The sequence below is a fragment of the Vanessa atalanta genome, chromosome 21, assembly GCF_905147765.1.
Source record: "Vanessa atalanta chromosome 21, ilVanAtal1.2, whole genome shotgun sequence".
NCBI lineage: Eukaryota > Metazoa > Arthropoda > Insecta > Lepidoptera > Nymphalidae > Vanessa > Vanessa atalanta.
This window is the reverse complement of record NC_061891.1, coordinates 8,445,005-8,460,547: the sequence shown is the minus strand read 5'-3', so window position 1 is coordinate 8,460,547 and position 15,543 is coordinate 8,445,005. Positions and strand designations below refer to the sequence as shown.

Here is a 15,543-nt window from a genome sequence, read left to right as displayed (position 1 = left end):
TATAATCATAGTATAATTTTTAATTGTTCTTCAATAAACGAGTTGTATATATAACAAAAGATAAAGATAAAAAAATTGGAATATATATTACGCTTCCGTGCATTTTAACGGTAAAATTAAATTGCTTTATACAAAATTTTCGGCACCTTTGAGCCATGTGATGTTCTCTTGATCGATTTGGTAAGACTGCTTCTTTTCTCGAAGTTCTCTGCGCAGGACGTTATACTGCTCAAGGGGGCATCAATACATAGACGCATTCCCTATCCCCACCCTAGCATAGTCCGATGGACTGATATAAGATCAACAGCCTAACATATTTTTTATTATTACATTTTCACCTTAATTATAGTAACTAGTTAAAAATGTCTATAAAATGTAAGAAATTTTAACCATTTCTTATATCGCATATGTGCCACAATCCTTGGGAAGTGAGATGCTATGTCCCTTGTGTCTGTGGTTACACTGGCTTACTCACCCATAAAACCAGAACACGATAATACTAAGTATTGCTTTTAGACCATGGAAAATATTATGAGAGGGTAGGTACTATACTTATAGTATATTGTACAGACAGACTTCTACAAAGCCTTGCCACAAAGGAAACAAAAGTTCCTTATACTATTATACTATTTGAGCCACGGGATTTTAAGTACTGGCAATTAATGAAAAACTAAAACAGAATGCAAATACTGCAGCATACGCAGCCCTACAGAAAATCAATATTAAATAAACAATTGACAACCCTAATTTAAATATATTGCACATGAAAGAAAATGATAGTATTACATATAGAGTGTGCAAAACACTATTACAAACGTGTCCAGTGCGGTTATGTGCAACGAATCTAAGCAATGTTGAAATTAGCGATTCAATATGCGGTAAATACATCAATGGAGTAATAATTACAATATTACATTTTATATTCACAAAACATCGTCGAGGAAAAAGTGTACCGAGAGTCGTTTGTAATGATCGATGTTATGTAAAAAATCGCGACGAAACTAACATTGAAATGGCTTCCTGACCTCGTCGCCTGTGTCTCGCCTACTAATGCGTATTTGATTATTTTATGTGATTCTAGACAGTTGTCTAAGACTTTATACTAATCTCAGATTATGAATGGCAGCTGGACTGCAGACTGTCAAAAGTGTCACTTGAAATGTTAATTATTATTGACGTGTTTTGGTAGCAGGGCTTTGTGCAAGTCTGGGTAGGTACAACCGATATTCTACCGCTAAACAACAGTACTAAGTATTGTTGTGTTCCGGTATGAAGGGCGAGTGAGCCAGTGTAACTACAGGCACAAGGGATATAACATCTTAGTTCCCAAGGTTGGTGGCGCATTCGCGATGTGAGAAATGGTTAATATTTTTTACAGTGCATTTGTCTATGGGCAGGCAGTAGTGACCACTTACCATCAGGTGGCCCATATCCTCGTCCGCCAACCCACAACATTTTAGTTCTCAAGCCTGGTGACGCATTAAATATCAGAAATGATTTATATATCTTAAAGTTCCTTGTTTAGACAATTCTACTAATTGTAGTTAAAATTTATTTAATCGTTTTGTTTAGTATAGTAACATTGCTTTAGTTCCGGCAATGTTTAATGATGTGTCAAAATAATGTTTATGATTACAATGACGCGAACAAATGATAGAAAATATAATGAAATCGTAGACAATAACGGACAATACAATGTTTCAATCTCTTATTATAATTAATTACAAATCGTTCATTGATTGATCTATTATCATTTATTATTTATTATTGATTCACGTCGATTTCATACTTATTGTATTTTAATCGCTTTGTGTTGTAATATGTAAACGCATGGGACTGTTTTATATAATTATTACTACATAGTTGACTTGACTTTAATAAACGTGCGAAGTCGTTAGTTCAATAGGTAGTCTCAGTATATATGTGTCGGAGGAGCAGGATGCCGAACAATTGGGTTCCGGGGATAGATCCGACATTTGGAAGACTATGTGGGCGTGCAATGGAGATATTCACAAAATAAACCGTATTTAATATCATCTAATCACTGTATTAATTAATTCAATAATCATTTACCACAACAATATCAAAGGATTACAATAATTAATCTCGATTAAGAGCAAATGGGTTTGCAAGCAACCATCGCATTCGAGTCGCTTGTCAAAACATAACGCGTTGCCATGACACTTACAACTCCGTTCGGGGTGACCCGCTCTTAAAAGTAAATCAGCCATCAAACATTATTGCCAACTACTCGATTCATTAATTATATGTATACATACATTAATTTGGTACTTATGTATTATCGCCACCGCAACAATTAATTCTTATATACTTGTCGTGTGTATGTCATTTAATATAAGCAAAGGAATAACATAAATAAGGGAAACATTAAAAATTGAAAATCGAACTTAAAAAACAATAACATGATTTCAATATAATTAAATTAAAAGTCTTTTAATTATTATTTAGACGCATCGACTTTCGCATCATGGGGCGTGGACTACGTTAAGCTGGACGGATGCTATGCTCTCCCAGCTGATATGGACCACGGTTACCCAGAATTCGGACGACAGCTCAACCTGACTGGTCGTCAGATGGTATACTCTTGCAGTTGGCCCGTGTACCAAATTTACGCTGGCCTACAGGTAAATATAACAGATAGAACATAAACTATAAATAACCCGATTGTTCTTATAGAACGAAAAATACCAATTCAAAAGAATATTAGATTCCTTAAAATTACACGCACGAAAATGACGAAACAATAATTATATACAAGTGTACGGAAGTAAACGCTCTTAACTTTTACTTTTCAAGAATTGAAAATGATTAATAAAAACTGTTTTCATGCTATGGATACAGTGGCGTAGCTATCGCAGGGCCAGGTGGTGCAGTGCACCAGGGCCCCTGAGCTCTGGGGGCCCTCTAACCTAAGCTATGAAAAGAGCTTTGAATAGAGATGAAGTATGGATTTAACTTACTAATGATATGTTCAACACACTGTATCCTGTATCCCATTCTTGTTCCTATCTATAATTTTGAAGGCCAATATACGTTGAAGAGGGGGCAAGGGCACGATTATTTTTCTATGCACCGGGGCCCTTACCCACCTAGCTACGCCACTGTATAGATACTCTCTCCCCCTTAATGCAAAATCTTTCGAAGATTTAGAATCTATTATGGAGACTTCCACAGTCATGTTTACTAAATTCATTACAAATTTTACTTTATTGTAAGCAGTAACAAAAATCCTCTAAAATCGCTTAAAAGGTTTTTGATATATTTATCGGAAAACATACATAAAAATCAGAAAACGCAACGTTTTATACATTTCCATGTAATGCGTAGATTTGTATTTGAACTCTTATGGATTTTAAACATAATTTTTTTCAAATTAGCCGAACTTCACATCGATCATCGAACACTGTAACCTGTGGCGTAACTTTGACGATATTCAAGACTCGTGGGCGTCCGTCGAGTCTATCATAGACTACTACGGAAACCACCAGGACGTCATCGTGCCCAACGCCGGACCAGGACACTGGAACGACCCAGACATGGTGAGTTACTTTTAGAATATTAATTTCAAATTCAATCAAAATTCAAATCAAATTATTTGTGATTTCTTAATATATTAGGGCTATAATAAGAAAATCCATTCTATATAAGTACTTAGTGCAAGATCGTCTGGGTATATATCAACCCTGTTATTAGATATTCAACAGCTAAACAGTAATATTTAGTACTGTTTTGTTCCGGTTTAAAAGGTGAGCTAGTCAGTGTAACTACAGGCACAGGGGTCATAACATCTTAGTTTCCAAGGTTGGTGGTGCATTGGCCTTTAAGGAATGGTTCGTAGTTCTTGCGGCGCCAATTTTTATGGGTATTGGTGAACAATTACCATCAGATAGCTTATTAGCACGTCCGCCTAAATAATCATTAAAAAAAAATAATGTTTCCATAATATTGTTACGTTTCAGCTTATCATAGGCAACTTTGGCTTATCATACGAACAAAGTAAGACACAGTTTGCGATATGGGCAATCCTTGCGGCGCCGTTGCTTATGAGTGTGGACCTTCGCACCATCAGGCCGGAGTACAAGGCTATCTTACAGAACAGGAAGATCATCGAAGTTGACCAGGATCCTTTGGGTATACAGGGAAGGAGGATATACAAAGTGAGTTTATTTGAACGAATATTTGCAATTCCGAATTCAGTAATGAAAACGAATCGAGAGCTTATTAAAATAGAAATTTACAAGATTAATACTCATCTACAAACATAACTGTGTGGTAGGGCTTGGACAAGCCCGTCTCAGTAGGTGTCATCCATCTATTATATATTATACCGCTAAACAGTTTACTTAGTATTGTTGTGTTCCGGTTTGAAGAATGAGTGCCCCAATGAGCCAAATAGTTCCCAAGGTTGGTTGTGCATTGGTGTTTAAAAGGTATCGTTAGTATTTACGGCGCCGATGTTTTTGGGAAATGGTGGCTATTTATCAGGCGGCCCGTTTGGTCGTTCGCCTACAACAATACAACATTAACAGCCTATAAATTTCTCCGGTCCCTTTGATGAGAAGGTTTGGAGTTTCCACTACGGTTGGTCGATACACATGTGTCAGAATTTCGTTGAAATTAGACATATGCAGGTTTCCTCACGATATTTTCCTTCAACGCCGAGCACGAGATTAATTATAAACGCAATTTAAGTACATGAAAATTCAGTGGTGCTTGCCTGGGTTTGAACTCGCAATTATTTTCGTTCTAATCACTGGACCATCTCGGCTCTTCGTTCGCCTACATATTTCATAAAAAAAAAACACAATTGAAACTAATATAGGGCAAATGTCAAGGCACTGATAAATTCCTCTTGACCGATTACGGTCATGGCGGCTAAACTCAAAAACGATTCAGAATATAGGTAAATAGTGCGCAAGCATGTGCACAAAGGTCGTCGTCACGTCGTCTGTGGCAGTATTCATGTATTGCAATAATGTATGAATTAATTATTGATAATTTTTTTAGCATCGAGGTATCGAAATCTGGTCACGACCCATTCTCCCCATCCACGGACAGCATTATTCCTATGCGGTTGCATTCGTCAACCGCAGGACTGACGGAACTCCCTCTGATGTGGCGGTAACTTTACGAGAACTCGGACTTAACAACCCAGCTGGATACAGGGTCGAAGTAAGCATAAAGATTTTTAATAATGACGTCATTCTAAGAGACCTGCACTATTTCTTCAAAATTATTAGTTATTTGTATGTAGCACTGTTTCTGAAAATGAATGTTTGTTTAACGTGCGATAAAATAATTAATAGTGATTTGAGGGTACCCTCAAACTTCGTAAGTAACAGCGAAAGTGCCACGGCACTAAGGCCTCATTTAAGGAAACTTTTTGTTGCGTTTAGATCTCATTGAATCACTTCGTATAAGAATTGTTCGCGTGCTGCACTGCTGCTATGTTAGTTAAACGTTCAATTGTTATTTTTAGATTTAGGTTATTAAATGTACTTTAAATGTTTTATTATTTTTTGTAGGATTTATATGAAGATGTCGACTACGGCGTGCTCTCTCCTCAAACCAAGATAAAAGTGAAAGTCAATCCTTCAGGTATTAAGTCACAATTAACTTAAAGTAAATGGAATAATTGTTCCAATGTTTTAAACAAATAACAAATTTATCATGAAAATTTAATAATGTTTCTCGTATTGTTGAGTAAATTAAACAGATTCTATATTTTATTGTAAATTAGTGATTGCATTCTACTTTTTAATTGAATGAAATTCGAAGAACCTTCTGATGCCCATGTATGGAACAGTAACTTTAGAATGATATTAGTTTCTTCCTGAAAACTTTATAACATATCCTCATGTTAAAACATTATATTATTGCATTTATTTTGCCTTTTAGACGCTTCATGTCTATATTTCGAATAGTATAAAGTTATAACCCAGTGGTTAAAGTGTGCGTGTCCTCCGCAGGCGTGGTGATCCTCCGCGCGGACGCGCAGCCGCCGTTCGCGTACAACGCGATCCCGACGCGGACGCCGTACAACGACGTGTTCCGGCTCTCCCGCAAGTAGCGCCGCCGCCGCCTGCCCGACGCTGCGAGATACTACAAGTACAACATTAATGTCGCTATACTCAATCCCGTTGATGTCATATAAAACTAGGTCGTTTAAGAGTAATTAATATATCTTGTCAATTTTAGCCTCAAATAGGCTATAACCGATTCTGACTATGTAATTGTGTAACAGCGCCATCTAGCGACCGCAACGATATTATAAATACGTGCAAAATCGTTATTGTGAAAATAATAAAATATTTTGACTGCCATTGTCGATGAAAGTATTTTAAAATATTTTCATTGATGACGGAGAATATTATTCTATAGAATCTTATTTATTACTAAGATTCCGTATAACGTAGTTTGTGAATATAAATTATTTTGATATAAATGTATCTGACAACGCCATCTAGTAGAGATTTAGAAACTGATAACGTAAGCATAATATAGATGTCGCTATGTCCTTATCGTTAATGGAAACAAGCCAGCCCAGTAACAAAATAAATCAGTATATAATCCATCTTAACTAATATTTTAAATACTAATGCGAGTTTATTTGTTACGCTTTCTCGTCTGAACTACTCGACCGATCATGAAATTAGGCGTACTAGTTGTCACGAACACATTGACGATGCCGTGTATCGAATACCTATAGTAACTTTATTATTTAAAGAATTCACAAAAGAGTACTTATCTGTTTTTTATGCTTTTTAATTCGAAAGTATATGATATTCCTTTCTCCTACTTCATATAAAGAAACAACACCTTTCGGTGTTATATAAATTTTTTTTCGTTGTCTTTCCAAATATAAATTCACAAACAATATAATATTTTTATTTTATTAATAGTTTTAGGGTAACTTTTTGATAACATTAAATCGAGTTTTTATGACATCGATGTTCCGGATCACGGAATTGAAATTATTAGTAGCATTAACTCTAATGTATATTTGTAATACTTGAAAGGGATGGACCGAATAATCATTTTAAATTCGATATTTTATTACGACAACGACAATTTTTTTTCTCTGTTCTATCAAATCCTACCTCTATTTAAAAGTTAGCTATACTATTATTTTTATAGATTTTTTAAATAATAATATTAATTAATAGTCTATCCGATAAAAAAATCGATATTCGGCCCATCACTAAAATATCCATGTATGTGTTCGATCTCAGTTCACTGTCTGAATATTACTAAATAGAAAACATTCAATTGAGATTTAATTAATGTTCGAGTGTTTTGTTGATCGTAAAAGTTACCACAGTGTTTGTCCGTTCGAAAAGAATTTGTTTAAAACGTAAACAAAAATATGACGTCACAAATTTAATGATAATCAATAAAATTATATTGCACGCTGAATTTAAACAATTTGAATGAATAATATCAGTTTTGTTTACATTTTTCATGACTTTTTAAACGAATCGGATAATAGTTTTCTAACACTTGCCTTAGCTAACATTTTATTTATATTTGTCTAGTGTGATCGGTGGATAGTTATATGATTTTGCCATTATGATTTACCTAGGATAAGGATGTACATTTTATTTGTCTCTAAATATAAGTTTTTAGTAAATAAAATAAATAATTTTATAAATACTCAGTCATTATTTATTTACGCTCCCTTTTATATAGTATATTTATTATTATTATATAAAGTTGAAGGATTATATTAGTAACAAGTTGAAAAATTGCATTAGATAGCCCGACAATTTACTTTGCTAATATTATGAGAGTTGAAATCATAAACGTCAAACATACATCATGTTGTGCGTAACCGAAAAATAGACTGAACTCATTATGCAGATGACCGTGGCAGGAGCCCTGGCCGCGTGATATCGCGACTTAAGAACGAATGGTTTGGAAATATAACATCTCTTTTAAGAGCTGTAGTCTCGCACAGATAACTTTCAACCTTCGAAAGGAAGGACTTCAATTAAAGAAGACTCGTCATTTCATTGTTATTTTTATATTAATAGGCCAAATTTCACGCTGGCAACACAGTGCGAGTCGAATGGTATTTATTTAACTGGTATAATTAATAATCTGTGGCATTCAAATATTTATAACTTGCCTTATATGATAATCAAATTATTTCCAGAAAAAAAATCTACGACATAATAATAACAGTACGACCTATATGATGGTAACTTAAAACGAATATTTAATTATGTATATTTTTATAAATAAAATTGGAGTGTATCGAGGTATCTCGACCAGTGAATCTGAAACCTGATGAAGTGGTCGCCATACGTTCCTCTTCTATAATATTAGCGCTTCTGAAACAAAAACGTAACGCTGAATAATGCTTAGATGATATTCTATAGAATTGGCTCATAATTTAGGACATATTGCTAACCGAGGCTCTTAAAAACGATTTAACATACTTTCAAAACAACTGAATACTGTTGGTGTCAGTCACTGCAGAGTAAATTGAATTGTCGTTTCCAATAATTCCAAAAATATATGTAGTGAAAATTATTTCATATCTTTAAAAATATGCAAGTTTCATTGATCATGACATTAATTTTAACTGCAACTTTTTAGGTTTAAATTTATTTTTATGTACATTAATTTAATTCTCTATTTTATTAACGTTTATTAATTAACCTAATTGCTAAATTTAAAGGAATTAATCGATAAAGTTAGAAGCTTATTCACGAACAAAACAATTGAATATGTATGGGTGTATCCTCTTTGGTTTCGAATATTTTTTGGCTTTGATATTGAAGATTTGCAAGTAACGAAAGAAATAGAAATAGGCACACCGTTTATAATTTTCAAAAAAAACTATACAATACATAATTAACAAAATAGTTGAATGAATTACCTTTTTAAACGTGAGCTGTTATTTATATTTTCATCGTTTATCAATCTTGCGTTTGTTTTATATATTTCTTCCTCTCCAAGACTTAATTTATTTTGAATTAACGAATCGATACTCGTTGTGATCGATCGATCGAGTGATTGAGTTGAGTCTACAACTCGGTCACTTAAAGATTTTTTATCGTTTTCTTCTAAATTTCCATTTATGCATATATTGCCAGCAACTTTTATAAATCGAATACTTCTATTCGATAGATATTGCCGTCCAAATCGTTTAAAATTAGAAAGACAATTGTGATTTTTAAATATATTTTTAAACTTGCAACACTTTCGGAGACATTTTACGGATTCTCTCCTGGCTTTGGCGACGATGCTTTTAGATTCAGAACGTGTATTCTTTTCTCTAAGCTCCTTTGTTTTAATTTCATCTGAGTTAGTTATTCGTTGATTCCCATGTGTTTTGTCAATATATTCCTCAAAAATGTTTCTGCTATTTTTATAATTATTATTAGATTTGGTGATATTCTTTGTAATTGCGTTTTTTTGCGTTTTTCTCATTGGCTCTCTCTTCTTAACTCGTCTGTGCCTGCGATGATATTTTATATGTGGTTTAAATGTTATCAAAAACTTCTTCCGTTTATTAACAGCGTCCTTGCTACGTTTCATAAGATGTATCGTTTTATTTGTTTCAAGATCTAATGCAGTATTGGATTCTGACAAATGATCGTCAATATCAGCTGGTTTGCATTTTATCATAGTCATTGTAGATATCAAAACAAGTATCTGAAAAGAATATACAATAACATAAGTTTTAAAATTAATTTAATACAGTATTATATTAAAATTTTTGATTCCTGCTGAGTTTCTTTTTCCAGTTCTTCTCAGGTCTGTAATGTTTCTAACTAGATATAGAATATTGATATGTTCAGTAAGAAAGTGTCAAATAGATCTAGCTTCTGTCACGAAAACGATTTTGAATTGATTATGTGAGCAGTCAAAGTTAAAAGCGAAGCTTTTTTAATAGCTATTTAAGAGAAGAATGAAACTTTTTAAACATACGAAATTTGAAGTTTCGATTAAATTTCGTTGATAAAACTGAACTAACTTTTAAGACAAGTATTGTATGAGACAATGCCAGTCTTAATAAACCTTTTGTTAACTTCAAATTGCATAAAAGGTTACCGTATGGTAAGGTATTACCTACTGTTTAAAGATAAGGAGAACATATTTATTTTAGTAAAGTAATAGTCCATATGTGACCCACCGCAAGTTTTCTGTCTCATGTTAAAGAATACGATTTTGAAGCTCATTGAAACAAAATCAATCAATCATTAAGCGCTTCGCCACGCAACCCTACTTCACCGCGATGCAGTTTTGTTTATTAATGCACAAACTTAATTAAATGTAAGCTTAATTTTAAGAACTGTATGATTATTTTGTTAAGGCACTACCAAAGGAGATTAAACAAAACAGCTTTTAAAACTATAAGACTATAAGTAACTGTACTGTGATCATACTGACGAGTTTATACGGAAATTTATATAAAATGATTACCATAATAAAATCGATATAATTATATACATACATATGTATGTCTCTGTGATTATCATACCGTCTCTCTATATTAAATAAAAAAAATATTGGACAACATCACATACATTACTCTGATCCCAATGTAAGTAGCTAAAGCACTTGTGTTATGGAAATCAGAAGTAACGACGGTACCACAGACACCCAGACCCAAGACAACATAGAAAACTAATGAACTTTTTCTACATCGACTCGGCCGGGAATCGAACCCGGGACCTCAGAGTGGCGTACCCATGAAAACCGCTGTACACACTACTCGACCACGGAGGTCGTCAAATTCGTTCTCTCTATAGAACAGGTAAAAATAATTAAACACAATTTAACTAGTAATTAAAATATTTCAATAATTAATATAAAAATAATAAAAATACTTACCCATGTGAACTTCATAGTTATATTGAAATGTATTTTGTTACGAAACAAAGTTAACACAAGCACACGACTTGACGTAAGACGGTAATATTGTACCCTAAACATAGATATGCTTTATGATTGGTGCATATAATATTTCATATCTGTTTCTCTGTTATTTACTGAGACCGAATGTGTCATTGTTCATCGTCATTAATTTATTTGTAGAATCATTAGTATAATAGAAGATTTGTACGAAAAAGTCATTATAAAGATATTTATAATATCACTTACTACGCGACCCGGCTTCGCACAATAGCATTTAATATCAGTCATAAAACGTTTATAAACGTTTAGTCGAACATACAAAGATATATGATGTTTGGTCTTCTCTGGTGAACACTGAACATATCTTCTAAGTTTTATCAAAATCTGATGAATAGTTTAATGATAGACAAAAATTAATATTTACTTATTAAGGAGATTTATTAAAAAAAACACGAGATGTGTCTTGGGTCACTCAATTGGAACGAAATTGCTTTCGCTATATAAATTATTGAATAATATATATAAATAATAAATATATAAATTTTTAGAATAGTTAAATGTCTATGGCAAAATTGTTATTAAAAATCTCATGTCAATTAAACCGAAAGCGACAGAGAGATGTGACGAATTCTGCCAGTTCAGTCTACTGTAAACGTGTAGAAGAAATTCGTTCCAAAATAATATTTTAATTAATTTTATATATAACATCAATTGCTTTAAAATTACTTTGTTAATGACTGCCTCGTTGCTCTACTGGCTAGCGTGCCAAGGGCAGCCATCGCAGTGGTTTTAGTGGCTAGGAAGGGATTCCTATGTGGGAACATAACCCGGTTCCCTAACCCTCAAGATTAAATAAATAAATAGCGGCTAGCTTATCAGGTTACAGACCGTCGGACAAATCGGAAATATGTCCGTGGTCTGTGCGGTTGGTATCGTGGCTTTTCCTCCGGCCGCCTTTCGCCACTTGGATATGAGGGCAATGAGACCTGTTCGCGCACGCACTTGTCCACTATTATGTGTCCTGTGCATCTATACTCCCTTGAGAATGGCCAAATATTTCATACATTTTGAGTATTATTCCAAAATGAATGTAGCACATGAGAATGCTGTCTAAATCCGCAATCTTCGGAAAGATTCAGATGTTCCAACGCGGCGTTCTCTGTGTAAGTAATATTTTTTTAAAAAGTAATGTATATTATGTTAATATGAGCAAATAATACTGTTAGTTATACAACTGTTACTAGTATTTGAAACAAAAATAGTTTTCAATTGCACGTGTACTTCAATACGTTCCAAATAAATTTTATAACAAATCTTGTAAAATAAAATTATAAAAAATAATATTTATTTTATAATTAAATAAGTATGATAATACGTGTCACGAGATATGAATGTGATAACATAAAATGCGGAAACTAGTAATTAAAATTACCATAATTTATTAAATCAATTTCTTATAAAGTAATTTATTATAGTATATACTATTTACTATAAAATTCATACAAGACACTTCTAGCTAGTAATTATTAAACACGAGTCAAAGTTCACACTGTCACGTCCGGTCTGATAGCATTTTATATCGAGGACATTCACTCCCAGCCGTGTAAAGATTATGAACCAAAATGTGTTTATTTTAAAATAGAACAATACGTTTTTAGTAATTAAAGAGGTGACGTTGTTGTTATGCCTATACATAAAATAAAAATTATAAAAAAAAACAAAAACCAAATAAACAACATTCGACATCGAATTGACGCAATATAATTGGCCGAGAGCTTGAATTTTTTTTTACATTAACAGCTACTAAATTTCCTACTGCTGGCCTAAGGCCTCCTCTCCCTTTGAGGAGAAGGTTTGGAGCATATTCCACCACGGTGCTCCTTTGCGGGTTGGTGGAATACACATGTGGCAGAATTTCGTTGAAATTAGACACATGCAGGTTTCCTTACGATGTTTTCCTTTACCACAAGATGAATTATAAATACAAATTGCTTTAATAATATGAAAAAACTGCATTTTAAATTACGACGAAACTATTCAGTGCTTTGGAAGTAAAATTAAAGAGGATATAAGTAGTCAAGTATAAGTTATACTACTAATAAAGATATATTAAACAAGAACTGTTTGTGGTGTACAATATATCCGATCTATTAACGAATTGCATGAAATAATTCAATCTAAAGTTTGTTTATCTTTATTATAACCTCGATTGTAATTGGCTAAAAATACGCATCGTAGTTTCACTCGCTTTAAATTTAAATTATCATTCAGAAAAAATCAACTCAAAACACTTATAACCTCAAAGTCTGGTAGATGATTAACAGTATTTCTAAAATCAGGTACCGTACAACAGAAGGCGTACCCTTCACTACTAGAATCCGGGTGCCAGGATAGCCAGCGGAAATTGTTACTCCTACAGATATCATTACAAAAGAACAATTCACGAGCTTCGTTTGCATCATAATATGGATTATTAATGCCTATAAAAGCAATCCCGCGCTTCGTACTGGGCTCATAAACGACCTTATAATAATACAAGGGCACTGGGATAACGGGATTATTATTAACATCAGTGTGTAAATACAAATCGACTCTCTGGTTCCTGTGATTGAGTAGCTGCGTTACTCCAAATGTACCCGTGTATATTATCGTATTGTATCCTGCAACATGTATGTGATTCCTTAGATCGACTTCCAATGTGTTCCAATTGCCGCCATTAAAGCCCGTCCATTGAGGAGCGCAATTAACGTAGTGAAATGTCGCTCGCTCACCAAACGCGAAAACGAAATCTGTCTTAGCGGCTAAATGTCCTCTCGATAAGTGTTGTTGTTCATTAAAGTAAATAGCGACTAGATTACCGACCAATTGGGCGACGGCTTGTCGTTGTCCTTTTGGTGAGAAAATATAATTTACTGGTACGGATCCATAGTGACCGTCGTCTATAAAGAACGGACGATCGACCTTGGTTTGATATAAAGCGTTGTATGGTCTCTGGGTGTACTTCGAGTATATGGCGTTTAGGTTATCATGATTGAAGCAAGACTCAAAGACGGGATAAAATTGATTTTGTATTTTATATCCGACTTCTATTATTTGATTGCCTTCGAAGCAAGTTCGGTTAGTGCGTTGACTTGAATAATTTGGTGGATATGGACATTTAAATAAAGAAAACCTTGCGGGAGCAGCCAGCCAGTCATCGTTTCTAAAATTATCTCCGCCTTCACAAATGATAGACGCAACTGTATTAGCTTGAGTTGCACTTGGGTGAATAATCGTTCCAGAACCTTCGCAGCTAAGGATCAATCTTTCTCCATAATTTAGTTCAACGTTACCGTTACCATCGTCGGGTTCCAGTAACATACCATTTCTTAAGATTACTGGAAGTGGTTCTCCGAAATTAAATCGAGTATTAAGTCTACACTTTTGATTTTGTTGTACGTTAAATATGCAAAATATTAACCAATATATAATTTCAAACATGCTGTTGTAAAGAGCTACTTTTTTATTGTATTTTAATTCTAACTGATAATTTTTGGGCGTGTCATTAAAACGTGTAAATATTTTTTCGTCATTTTGACAGTTCTTCCTATTGAACCATAGACGACACGGCCTATTTTGGAAATTGATCACAGAGTTATATTGAATACCGCGTATGAATAACGCCGATATTTTTGCAGATTTCAAAATGAGAGGCTTTAAATTCTGATGATTATTTATATTGACGAAAGTCCAATCGATTTTAATATTTATTTTTATATACAACAATTTAAAGAAGGTCATATTGGATTAATAGAAAAACTACAACCCCTAAAATTATAAGGGTGAGCCAAGATTGGAACTTATTTATCTTAATGAAGTGGTCATTTTAATATACATATAAAATACTAGCTAAACCTGCGGCTTTACTCCGAAATTAATAAAACAAAAACTTCTGTGCCCCGTTTTACCCCCTTAGGAGTGGAGTTTCGATGTCGATGACCTATAAGGTCCTACCTGCCAAATTTCAAGTTTGACGGGTTTTAGTTTCTGAGATTACGTGATTAATGAGTGAGTGTTATTTCGCTTTATTATATATATATATATATAAAGAGGGGTTCCCGCCCGCAGCTAAGCTCGCTTTTTGGGGGTTGATGACGGTCGGAGGATGCTGAGGTTACATAAAAAAGTTCAAATTCTGTAAAGTGGCTTAGCCATGAAAGAGACAGACATACTGAGTAACTTTCGCATTCATAATATTATTATAGATAACACCTATTCATTAGATACTAATAACTTGGTGGTAGGGCTTTGTGCAAGCCCGAATAGGCAGGTACCACCCATCAGATATTCTACCGCCAAACAGCAGAACTCAGTATTGTTGTGTTCCGGTTTGAAAAGTGAGTCAGCCAGTATAACTACAGGCACAAGACATAACATCTTAGTTCCCAAGGTTGGTGGCGCATTGGAGATGAAGGGAATGGTTAATATTTCTTACAGCGCCATTGTCCATAGGCGATGGTGGCCACTTACATCATCAGGTGCCCCATTTGCTCGACTAATATTGATCTGCATGTTCACTCAGCATATAAATTTAATTTTAATATTCACAATATTGACGTTGAAGGATAGTTTAACACAGTTTGCTAAATGAATAAATAATGAGTCAAGCTTGGA

At 33.8% G+C, this 15,543-nt stretch overlaps 3 protein-coding genes across 3 annotated transcripts in view; 1 reads left to right on the top strand and 2 right to left on the bottom strand.

Annotated features, from left to right (window-relative positions):
* LOC125072376 (alpha-N-acetylgalactosaminidase) overlaps positions 1 to 7,654 on the top strand; it is a 70,116-nt gene extending 62,462 nt beyond the window's left edge. Inside the window, exons 5-10 of the mRNA XM_047682995.1 lie at positions 2,470 to 2,645; positions 3,399 to 3,560; positions 3,981 to 4,178; positions 5,029 to 5,193; positions 5,547 to 5,619; positions 5,991 to 7,654. Coding sequence (XP_047538951.1) covers positions 2,470 to 2,645; positions 3,399 to 3,560; positions 3,981 to 4,178; positions 5,029 to 5,193; positions 5,547 to 5,619; positions 5,991 to 6,091 — 875 coding nt within the window. The 3' untranslated portion in view covers positions 6,092 to 7,654. The remainder of the gene's footprint in view (positions 1 to 2,469; positions 2,646 to 3,398; positions 3,561 to 3,980; positions 4,179 to 5,028; positions 5,194 to 5,546; positions 5,620 to 5,990) is intronic.
* Positions 7,655 to 8,238: 584 nt separating this feature from the next.
* On the bottom strand, positions 8,239 to 11,027 carry LOC125072430. Its single transcript, XM_047683057.1, has 3 exons — positions 10,867 to 11,027; positions 8,906 to 9,684; positions 8,239 to 8,354 (listed from the first exon to the last, which is right to left on the bottom strand). Exons 1-3 carry the CDS (start codon positions 10,966 to 10,968, stop codon positions 8,240 to 8,242), a joined length of 996 nt encoding a protein of 331 aa, XP_047539013.1. The 5' UTR covers positions 10,969 to 11,027; the 3' UTR covers position 8,239.
* A 2,103-nt stretch (positions 11,028 to 13,130) lies between these two features.
* LOC125072393 lies at positions 13,131 to 14,370 on the bottom strand. Its single transcript, XM_047683017.1, has one exon. It carries the CDS (start codon positions 14,368 to 14,370, stop codon positions 13,168 to 13,170), a length of 1,203 nt encoding a protein of 400 aa, XP_047538973.1. The 3' UTR covers positions 13,131 to 13,167.
* Between the last annotated feature and the right edge of the window lie 1,173 nt (positions 14,371 to 15,543).

What these genes read in the sequence shown, in the direction of transcription:
- LOC125072393 (XM_047683017.1), bottom strand. Translation starts at nt 14,370, where the DNA reads ATGTTTGAAATTATATATTGGTTAATATTTTGCATATTTAACGTACAA.
- LOC125072430 (XM_047683057.1), bottom strand. Translation starts at nt 10,968, where the DNA reads ATGTTTAGGGTACAATATTACCGTCTTACGTCAAGTCGTGTGCTTGTG. An exon ending in TAACTATGAAGTTCACATGG is followed by an intron (nt 9,685 to 10,866) that starts GTAAGTATTTTT and finishes TATTCTTTTCAG; the next exon opens with ATACTTGTTTTGATATCTAC. An exon ending in AACAGCTCACGTTTAAAAAG is followed by an intron (nt 8,355 to 8,905) that starts GTAATTCATTCA and finishes TTTTTGTTTCAG; the next exon opens with AAGCGCTAATATTATAGAAG.